Raw genomic sequence first — 11,740 nt, 5'->3', positions numbered from 1 at the left:
GTCTGCGTAATGAGCCCGGCTAAAGTAACTGGATGGCCTACCTGCCTGTCAGCCTTCCATCTGGGCACAAACTTATCTCGTGCCCTCATTGGTCATGTGAGTGTTCGTGTGTGTTGGAGGAGGCGGGCTCTATAAGGAAGTAGCCGCCTCTAGCAGATTATCTCCGGTTGTGTATTTTCAAATTCTAGCGATCTCGAGCCGGTTTCTCTCAAATGTACCTACCCCACCTTTAATACGCCAAAAATAGAAAACACAATGATTGTTCACGAGTCCCAACACACGAGTCCAAGTCGAGTCTGAAGTATTAAAAAGAGTTGTTGAATAATAGTGAAGTCACGTTGTAATAACAATAACTCATCTCTCTCGAGTTTTCTTTTTGAGCTTTGCCAAAAGCCACTGTGTCAAGTGTCCTTCTTGGGTTGCCGTACGGAATTGTCCAATATGGCGGACCATCTCGCACATGTGCACTGCAGATCGGGCAGAGCTGCAGATCGGATAGTGACAAGGGCTTAGTGTACATACGTTTAGATTGAGAAGGATATGTTTAAAAGCACATTATAAATCTCAGAGAATAATAATTCTAACATAAAATAACTTTTATTTCTATATATATATATATTCTACATTATCATCACAATATTCAGCTGAACCACTTTTCCTCTCTTTACTCTGGTTTATTTATTTTGCCTCTATAGATTCTACTCTTACTAAAAATGTACTTCCTGTATACATTACTACATTGTAAATCTATTTGATTAGGGTGTGATATTCACACTTACAATTCGAATTGAATTTTGCTCTGTGAGCGCCATCTGCTGTTCACAGCTGATGTGAAAAACACAAGCAGAGCTCAGCATTCAGGGAAAGGCTTTAATGGTTCACAGAAGAGTGGACACACTGTCATCGAGTTAGCACAACAGAGACATATCACATCACACACATTCAACTGTAAGTAATAAAGAAAACGTAAAATAACAAGTGATCAAAATTAATTTAGTCAATGAATCAAAACAATCTAATCAAAAATATTAATTTAGTTTAAAATAACACAGACTCCACACAGTGTTTGCATCTGCATTACAAATAACTGAAAGAAGAGATGCGAACATTAAGTCAACATTTTGCTTGAACTCGACCTTTTCTACTTTTTGATTATAGACTCACTCCAACAAATCCCACCTTTAAGCTCAGCCTTCATACTGGTTCTATGATGCCAAATCAGGCCTGGTGCGTATCTCAACCTTGTTTTGTGTGTGTCAACTACATGCCTATAAAGTTGTGCGACTGCATCTTGCAAGGTGTTGTCACCCGCCATCACAGTGACAGAATCATTGTTACAAACAGAGACAGACAGATAGACAACAGACAGATACATAGACACAGACAGAAGTAGAAACACCTGGAGAGTACTTGTAGTTCCCGCCACAGTAGGTCTCTCTGGGGGCTCATGTTGCCCCTGTGATACACACACAAACTCAGAAGGTGGAACAGTACCAGCTTTGTTGTTGCGGTTGGTAAAAACAGGACACACACAGACGGAAGACAGTACAACAGACACAGTATAGAGTAACAGTTTGAGTGTTCGGGACACATCAATATGTCACTGCACTCCGTACTTTACACACATGTTAGCAACACAGATCGACGGCAACAAGTGGGGTGTTACTTTAAACATTTAGTGCAATTAAATCCAAAGAAGACAAATATTATACAATAAGAGCTGTACGACCCTGTGACACAAATCTTAGGTCAGGCACATCTTTTTAATCCAAAATATGAACGAGTCAAGGAAGCTGTGCAGTGGCTTTTCAATAAATGTCCAATAATTGTAGATTAAATCCAAAAGTCCAGCTTTTTTTCTCTTGAAGAACAGAATATTCATTTGAGGCACATTAAGCACAACGTATTTCGTTATTTAAGACATGTTAGTGTTGCTGTTCCAGGATTCATCTTTAACGTCCTGGAGGATTTCATTCTTCATCCAGCAGTCTTCACTTTGAATACTTCAGGGCCAGCTAAACAAACAAACAGAAAAGCATTTTAAAGTCTGAACATGTTCATCTTTATACCGTAGCTGATCAATGATTTCTCTTGTTGGAAATATGTATGTTGTAGAAACATCTGTATTTGTACGTCACCGTGTGCGCAGTGTCTGCAAACTGCTGGGCTTTGTGCATCAGCTCCACAGTCTTGTCCTCGGCGTGACTCAGCTTGTCTCCACGCTCCCCCAGAGCCACATTCATCCTGTGGACTACATTACCCAGAGTGCTCCCTGTGACACGCTGCCCTGGCTGACCTGTTCATACACACAGAAGAAGAAAAAAGTATGTAAAGGTACTCAATGAAGAAGTCAAAGTATTACACATCCACTCTGAGGCCAGATAACCTTCTGTCCTTAGAAGCAACACAAACGTCTTCCTGATCGTCACCTGTGAGCTACAGTTTTAAAATAATTAGATTTGTTTAGGGCTTTCTGTCGATTAAAATATTGAATCGCATGATGTCCCTAGTTAATCGTGATTAATCGCACATTTTTGATCTGTTCTAAATGTTCCTTAGAGGACTATTTTTCAAGTTTTGAATACTCTTATCAACATATGAGTGGACAAATATGCTTTATGCAAATGTTTGTTTCTCCTGAATATTCTCAACACAACAACCTGGAACCTCTCTCTCTCTTTCACTCTCTCCCAACCCCGTGCACTTCTCTGCACTGAGCCAGTTGCTCAAACAGACAAGCCTGGTTACAGTTGTCGGCGAAATGCCGCTCCTCTGTCTTCATAGCAGTCAAAGCATGAGACGTTCCCACTGTGGGTCAGAATGATGCGCGGTGATGTGCAGTTGACACGTTGGACGCGATCCGAATGATCTCACGCAGTCCCTCGTCCTCCACAATGTTAATCGTCCTGCAAGCTGTAGCCCCCCATTTAGCTATCGACGATCGCTGTTGAAAGCTTGCTGCTCGTAGACGCCGTGTCCAGGCGTGTCCCCGGCAAACTGTCAAGCGTGGTCTGCCGCAAGCGAGCGACTGTCAGCATCAGCTGTGTGCTTGGCTTGCTGTTTAAAACACCTTTTTTTGTATCCATATCTCTCGCTAGAATCTCCCACCATCCAACTAACAACAACAACAACAACGTCAAGCCCTTGGGCTCTGAAACTAAGAGGCGGGCCGAGGACAAATACACATGCGTTAATCGCACGTTAAAATTATTAGTGCCGTTAAAAAAAAATGAACTTGACAGCCCTCATTTTAAAGCCTCTAATGGTCTTGGGCCTAGCAATTTATCGGCTTTGCTTTTAACCTATGGGCCTAGAAGCTCTCTCTAGAACCCTCAGGTCTTCTGGTACTTTGAATCATAACCAAAGTGAAAACAAAGACCCACGGTGAGGCGTCTTTTTATCATAACAGTCGAGGGCAGACTTTTATCATTTAGCTTTCAACTGATTTGTAATTTATTCTTATTTTATTGTAATGTAATTTTTGTACATGTGTATATATACTGTATACTGTATATGAGTTGGTATTAAGTGTTCTTTTTAATCACAAAACTATGTGTTACTCGGTTATTACCCGGGAAGGACGAGAGATTATTGTTTTTAATTATAAATGATCTATGTGTTTGGGGTTTGAAGCACTTTGAGTGACCTTTGTGTTTGAAAATGCTTTATAAATAAAGTTTGATTTGATTTGATATAGGGACTGACATGGCCCATGAGAGCAGGCCACTAACTGTCTCAAGCAGGGCTAGAGGTCAAAGTGTATGCCAATCGGGGCAACCTCCAAAGACTAGTATTCCATAGGCGTTACTGGAGAGAAGAGGCAAAGAGCCCCGAAGAACATCACGGAGGATCAGGAGGTGCATGGGAAGGCCACCTGGAGAAAAGGTACGCTCTGATCCTCCACGGCTGGCTCGCTGATGGGTGTTTTCATTGCCCTCCTAGTTCCAGAAGAAGCTCTGTCCTGAAAGTGCTGTCAGGAGGAAAGGTCAGAAAATTCATCTGCATGCATCCCCTGGGGACCATGAATATCGCCAGTTAGAACTGAGACCCAGACATGGTCACTGCAGTCATGTTGCAACAAAAATATGTTTTTAACTAAACTCCATTCAACCTGTTGAAGAACCCTAACCGACTCGATAGAGCACCACACCATCATTATCAACAGCAGCACAGCCACAGGTCGACTGAGGCTAAGCACTCTGATGGACTGTGACTCGGAGCCTTGCTTCAGCCTGGCACGTCCCCCCCCCCATCACACTGGCCCTGTCAGAGGGTTCAATGGTGCGCCGGCTCCCTGTCAGTCTCAAAGCTCCGGGCTTCCTAAAGACCAGCTATTGTATCGACCCCCCCGAAATACACAAAGTCTCCTCTCATCTGACCGCCACACCACAGAGAGGCTTTCTGCAGCACAGTGAGGACAATGGACACAAAGACAGAAGGGAAACCGATCCAATGAGAAACAAGCTCAGACACTGGTATACAGTGAAGGTAGGGGGGGGGAACAGGATCTGTGACAGGACGTTTTTAAACCCAGAATACTCAGGAAAAGTGACAACGTTCCTAAAATTCAAAAGTTACTGAGAAAAGGTATATAAGCAGTATTCCGGTTCAGTGCAGAAAAATAGTTGGCAATGTTCCTTTACTCGAGTATTCATCTTCTGTGCAGCCTTTTAATTAATTTGGAGATGCTTATGTGCTCAGATCCACTTTCTCTAAATCCCTTTGGAACGGTAGCAAGTGTTTGTGTTTGTTGCACATTAATGAATTACAGCGGCAGCGTCACCGAAAAAAGATTGCTTCTGTTTAAATGCATATTACTGATCTACACAACCTGAGTAATGGCTCACAGATTGCTCATGTTTGTGTGTGACTCTACCATGAGTGTGTGTTACGCACAAGTGTGAGCACTGCCAGAATGCAGGCTGCCACTAGGAGGCTCAAAACAGACAGGGGTTGGTGACACAGCAGTTCGTGGAATTTTGATATTACAGTTCGCACGTCCAGATTAAAATGTCTTCTTCATTCTTTGTTCAAGAAGTTTTTTACTGGAACTGAATTATCTGTAAAAGGGTTTTTTTCAAAAGCACTGTTAAAGGTGGGGTAGGTAAGTTTGAGAAACCGGCTCGAGATACACTTTGTGTTAAATTCCATGGAATGCTCTCAACATCCCGATAGCAATGAATATCTGAAGTGCTTTGACAAAAAATGATCCATAAAAAAATGTCATCTGTGGAAGCCGTGGCGCTGTAAAAAGCACGACCAATCATCTGAGCCGGCCCGGCTAAAGTAACTGGATGGCCTACCTGCCTGTCAGCCTTCCATCTGTGCACAAACTTATCTCGTGCCCTCATTGGTCATGTGCGCGTTCGTGTGTGTTGGAGGAGGGGCTCTGTAAGGAAGTGGCAGATTTTTTCCCGCTGTGTATTTTCAAATTCTCAAGCTGGTTTCTCCAAAATGACCTACCCCACCTTTAACTGTTTGACTATTCAATTTAAACTTTGGCTTTGTTGTCCCCAAGGTGAAATCTCCAGCCAGTTTAAACATAGAATGCTGAAGGCGTAGGCACGGACCACGTTACAGTAAACAAGATAAATCCGGTAATCCGGTAATCCGGTAATGACAACAATAAGAAATCTATCACCAAATATCTAATTAATCAGCAGTTATATTAAAGTTATAGTTAACAATTTGGTGGTTCGCTTTTTAAAGCAATATTGACATGCAAATACAGCCATTACTTGAGGGTAAATAAAAAAAGAAAGGGATCACTTGATTTATCTTAGATTGAGTTAAATTGCGTATGTCGCACAAATAATACAAGACAGCGCGATCTGATTGGTTGCGTACAACCACTACATCTGGCTAAGCTGACACAGGGAACATATTACAATCTCCAACCCCCAGTTTATAACACAGGTTTTCTGATATATATAAACAACTATGAGATAAACATTTAACTTCTGCTGTATAATCAGTTCATGCGTGAATTAAGTGCTCATTTAATTACATCCTTACCCCGAGCAGGTGATCGGCTTTTGTTGGCAACCATCCTGTTCTTCAGTCGATTCATGAAGACTTTGCAGCGGAAGATCACCAGATTCATGGTGCAAGCTTCTGCTAGATCAAGGTGAACATATTACAACTGGTCACATATGAACTTCATCGTAAGTATCGCAAACCTTTACACTGACAAACTCAAATGTCCTTTTTGTATTGATTAGTTGGGTAAATAACCAACAGATACATTAAAAACAACTGTTAGTTTAGAACTTGTTTTGTATTTGTCCATTTATACACTGAGAAAACTGAAATGTTGACTTTAATTTAATGTTGTATGTCAACACATTTCACATGACTGTATTAGGTTAGTTGAAAGCAACAATATCAAGTTGAACCAACCTAATACAGTTATGTGAAACTGTTGACATAATACATTTAATTAAAATTAACGTTTCAGTTTGTTCAGTGCATAAACTACATGTAATGCAAACCTCTACACTGAAAGAAAATGAACCGTTGACTTTAATTGAATGTATTATGTCACCAGATTTCACACATCTATATTAGGTTGGTTCAACTTGATATTATTGCTTTCAATGAACCTAACAGTACGTCCACACAGCAGCTTTGAAAAAATCTTGGAGCTGGGCGTGTCTGACAGCTTGGGGATTTTTTGGGAGCAACGCGACCAACAACCAATCACATGAATCTCCTGCCCCCGACATACAAAGCAAAAAACCTGGGGATTTTATGCGAGCAATATATATATATATATATATATATATATATAAACTCCCCAAACAGGCGAAACCCTACCAGTTCCACCCACTGTCTCTGCCACCTCCCTCCATGCCTGGTTCCTCCAGTTTGTATCCCGTTAATAGTTCTGGTCGTAAAGAACCGGGTGATTTGCTACCGTAATTTCTCGTTTGGAATTTGAGGAAATGATCTGCGGTCTGGTTCTCCCAGAATACACGTGGTTTGATTGGCTAGCGCTTGTACTGTCATATTTGCATAAACAGGATTTGATTGGCTGACGCTTCTAGCTCAGCTTCAAAAGTTGAACATTGCTCAACTTTTGAATCCTGAAAATCCTGGAAATCTTCGCTTCGCTCCCCCACAATGCAGTTCGGTGAAAAGCGAGGCAAAGTGACGTCATCCCCATTCAAAGTCAATGGGCAGAGAAGCGTTGGAAGCATTGGAAGATTTGTTTAAAGCTGCTGTGTGGACGTACCGTGATACAGGTTTTCAGAGGTTTTATCAGTGTACATTTATATATGTTTCAGTCTACCTGCTGTGAGTTTGGGTTGGCAGTTGATGAACTCTGTCTGTCTGGGAGGAGCGTAGCTCTTCCTCCTGGACTGCAGGGTTCTGGGTGCAGAGACCGGTGAGGGGACGCTGGGCCCGGCTCCCACCTCGAGGGGGGCGCTCTGACTCCTCTGGCGGACCACTTTTCCCAGACTTCCTACTTTTCCTTCCCAGTAGGTCTTGCAGGCATGGTACAGGATCTGGACGAAGAGACACTTCTCTGCCGAGGAGCTAGCCACCCATTGGTCCACAGCCCCGTCAAACACCAGGTCAAACTCCGGGCAGTCCTAGGGGAGCAGGAGACAGGCCGGAGAACGCATTTAGGAGACATTAACCATATATATCCTACTGCTGTTAATAGCAGAATGTTGGATAGGGCTGACCTTGTTGGGGTTGATGCCGTTGACCTGGCGGAGCTTCTCCACCGTCCACTGGGTCCTCTTTGTGAAGGTGGAGGAGCCACCAAACTGCTTCACCTTTGTAATGAGGAGCTGCTGTGGCCTTGTGTTGGTCACTAGGTAAACAGATCATATGCAAAATATGCTTTAATATCACTATTAAAATAGTTCAATAATGGTTTTAAATACACAACCAGTTTGAATTATAGCTGCACAGAAGACACTGAAAATATCCTTACATAACGTCTTAACCTTGACTCATTTATAATTCTTGGGTTGGGAATACATGCTGAATCCAAGCAGCAGAACATACACGAACATAAGAAATGCAGCAACCCTAGAATACTGAAAGCCTCACATAAACCTGCAGAAATGCAAAATGTCAACACATTGGAATCTTTTAGGACCTTCAACTCGTTCAGGGTTCTTACCACTGATATACAAATCACAAAATGCAGGCAGTAGTTGGTGCTGGCAGGGAACTACGGAACAATCGTATTATTACAAAATATTCAGTAATTTCTCTACTTCTCCTAAAGGTTTAGATTTCTACCGTTTGATAATCGTTCTTGAGATCAATTACTCAACTAACTCTTGTTTGACCTATTCCCATCGTTGATATTGTTACTTACATTTGTCGTGTTATTTGTATTATAATTATTACCCTTGTGTGCACTCTTATCTGTCCTATCCTGTGTGTTACTCTTGTTGCTTAAAACCTCTTCATCTTCCACTTCCACTGACAGCTGGACCCCTGCTCTCTTCCAGCTCCTTACCGTCCTAACCAATGGCTCTGCTGTGACCTGCGACGCACCGCTCAACAATTAATAATAATAATAATAATAATAACTGGGATTTCTATAGCGCCTTTCAAGGGACCCAAGGTCGCTTTACAGGAATAGGGCAAGCACACACAAAACAAAGGTCAGACAGACAAAACAACAGATAGATTTAAGGGCCGAAAGCCTTGATGAACAGATGGGACTTGAGGGCCCTTTGAAGGCGTCCAGTGTGGGGATGTTGCGAATCTCCGCAGGGAGAGCGTTCCAGAGGGTGGGGGCTGCCACACTGAAGGCTCTGTCCCCGAAGGTTCTCAGTTTGGTGCGGGGGGTGGTAAGCAGACCAGAGTCTGAAGACCGCAGGTTCCGGGGTGGGGCATGTGGGTGAAGGATGTCCGATAGGTACTGGGGGGCAAGGGCATGGAGGGACTTGTAGGTCAGGAGGAGGACTTTGTAAGTTATGCGGGACTTGACCGGCAACCAGTGGAGGTGGATGAGGGTGGGAGTGATGTGCTGCCAGGGCTTTGTGTGTGTGAGGACCCGAGCTGCACAATTTTGGACATACTGGAGCCTGTCCAGGACAATTCATCTGCTCGGAGCCAAAAGCAACAGTGTTTAACTTTCACAAAAACAGGCTAAGTTTGCAAAAGTAAGGCTATAAGAAACAACTGCAGTGTACATGTGGATGCAGGTTGAATCCACACACGTGCTAAAGTTGCTAAGGTGGTAACACGAATGAAGGATGCTTTGTGGTCTGTTTTTATCACCTACTGCTCACAAATATCCGTGAGCTTTGAACATGAGAGCGGCTCAAAGGGGTCAACAGTGGGGTCCCTTGGTGGCATGTTGTATGACTTCCTGTCCCTTGATCCTTTGTCTTTATCCAAAAGTAGTCGTATACAAGTTATCAATATGAGTTTTGTTGTGATCTAGAAGGCCTTGGGCAGCAATAGGACCTCCAAAACAACAACAGACTGGTGATAGTATTAAGTATTGCAAAAAAAGAAGCAGGTAGTATTACAAATATGAAATTGTAAAATAGTATGAAATGTAGCCTCTTGGATGACTCCGTAATGTCCAATAATGTGCACTGTCCCTAACAAATAAGCACACACAAATATAAGTAGATAAATAAATAAGAATTGTTATTGCACCTCAGTGTTACAGTCTTGGTGACTGTAAAGTGATCAATAATGCATAGACTGTGAATGTTAAGATCATTTCCATGAAATGAAGAATGTCTTGAGTCAGATTGAACCTGAAACACAGATGAACGTGTTGTAGTCTCCTCCGGCTCCAGTGGGCAGGAAGGACATCCTCTTCCTCTTCCTCCTCGACACCTCCACCGCAACCAACATCCGCTCATCCCGAGGGGTGAAGAGCTCTTTGTTGATGGCAGACTGAATGCTCATTGTAGTCCTGAGACCTGCACAGGGATGGGTGTGACTGTGCTCAATACAGTACGGAGTGTGTACGAGCAAAACACAGAAGAAGGTAATGAATCGTTCTTTAAGGACAGGACATTATGTCAAGCTAATATTGACTATAATACAACAGCATATAGCGCAACAAATGTGTGTGGATTATTTTTACAAAGGTTTACTTTGATTCTTCAAAAGCTATTTTTCTATTAGTATCTTTACGTGGCCCAACACAACATGAAATGGAAGACAATACGTTTTAACAAGGAGTGAGATTATATGAATAATATATTTGTCAATAAATATGTAATGGGTGTGTTTTTGGTTCTTCAATGTATTATCTGAAATGTTGAAGGGATACTAATGACACTGTTTGTGTCTTTGTTCTATTATGATTATTATTAATATTGTGATTTTTTTGGGTGAAATGGTTCTGTCATCTAATCAACCAAAACTCATGTCTCTTGCATGTGCGTACAAATAAGAATAATAAAATAGTGAAAAAAAGTATGTTTCAGTGTGTTAGACAACATACAATAGATTCAATAAATGTATTTCGTCCAGTGCTGAAATGATTTTTTTATTGTTTTTTTTGTAAAGGGACGGAAAAATAACGAGTTTATTCTCAACAATTATTTCGCTACAGCCTGACTCTGTTTCTGCAACAGTAAGCTGAGTGACTTTGTGATTTTGATCAGAGAAAACAGGAAAATAAATCAACAAATCAAATCATCTGGGGCAGTGTGCAGTGACCTCCAACTGAGGAGAGATAAAGATCCAAATAGTGGATTTTAAAGTTTAAAATAAGTCTAACAAATAATGAGTTGAGTGTTGATGTCATTGTATTCCTGTTTAAGTAGTTTGCTGCATCCGTCCACACATGATGGATCCTCAGAGCCAGAGGAGCTCTCTGTATAAATGGTTACTCATATCACAAAAACATCTGTGGCAATCTACTCACTGAAACAACTGAAACATTGACTTGAATTAAATGTATTATGTCAACATATTTCACATAACTGTATAAGGTTAGTTGAAAGCAATAATATTAACTTGAACCTAATATGTTTTATTTAAATGTAATATTATTGCTTTTAAGTTAACTAACCTAATACAGTTATGTAAAATTCAAGTCAACATTTCAGGGTATTGTATTGATTAGTTGGGTAAATAACCAACCGATAAATCCAAAACAATTCTTAGTTTACCACTTCTACTGTATACTATGTATTCTTGGTTCTACAGGTGGAGAGAGGTTTGTCCTACCTGTTGCTGTCCGGTTCTTCTGACTCCTGTAGGATCTCTGGAACAGACTGTCCTGAGATAAGAGTTAGTAGCCTGTTCAATGAGTGAAATATTTCCCAGGATTCTGTCACGAACGTATCACGGCACACCAAGCGACGTGCCTTGCTGTAAAGGCGCAAATCATCCTCAGTCCATCTTATTTCAAGAGGTTGACGTGCACGTGGTTAAAGGCTGGAAGACAGAGAACAAAAGGCGGCTGTCTCTAAAACTGAGGGGGGGGGGGGGGGGGAGTCCAATTCGTGATCCAAATTGTTCATTGTTTCAGACTTTATCTTTAAATGATCACATAAATAAATCACAATTGCCCCTGCTCGAGATATGACCTGCAATAACCTCTTTCCTCTCAGAAAGACAGAGGGAGAAGTCACATGTCAGTATCAGGCTCAGCTATGACATTTAATTAAATAAGGTCAATTGCGTATTATTATTAATTATTTGTTTTATTAATTGCATTTTATTATTTAATGTCTGATTAAAGGTGGGTTACCTAATCTATTTCAGAAATACTTTTTGTTATATTCCATGGAAT

General features: G+C 41.5%; 1 protein-coding gene across 2 annotated transcripts; it reads right to left on the bottom strand.

The window, feature by feature from the left end:
• Positions 1-856: 856 nt before the first annotated feature.
• On the bottom strand, positions 857-11,341 carry stxbp6l (syntaxin binding protein 6 (amisyn), like). 2 transcript variants are annotated; one of them, XM_034075407.2, is made up of 7 exons: positions 11,173-11,341; positions 9,744-9,911; positions 7,692-7,822; positions 7,292-7,595; positions 6,016-6,117; positions 2,139-2,296; positions 857-2,015 (listed from the first exon to the last, which is right to left on the bottom strand). In XM_034075407.2, exons 2-7 carry the CDS (start codon positions 9,895-9,897, stop codon positions 1,992-1,994), a joined length of 873 nt encoding a protein of 290 aa, XP_033931298.1. In that variant the 5' UTR covers positions 9,898-9,911; positions 11,173-11,341; the 3' UTR covers positions 857-1,991. The 2 variants fall into 2 exon arrangements, with proteins under 2 accessions (XP_033931298.1, XP_033931299.1); XM_034075408.2 differs by having other exon boundaries at positions 6,016-6,114.
• Positions 11,342-11,740: the final 399 nt, after the last annotated feature.

This window comes from Pseudochaenichthys georgianus, chromosome 24, assembly GCF_902827115.2.
Source record: "Pseudochaenichthys georgianus chromosome 24, fPseGeo1.2, whole genome shotgun sequence".
In the NCBI taxonomy this organism is placed as follows: Eukaryota; Metazoa; Chordata; class Actinopteri; order Perciformes; family Channichthyidae; genus Pseudochaenichthys; species Pseudochaenichthys georgianus.
This window is presented reverse-complemented; position numbering and strand designations above follow the sequence as displayed.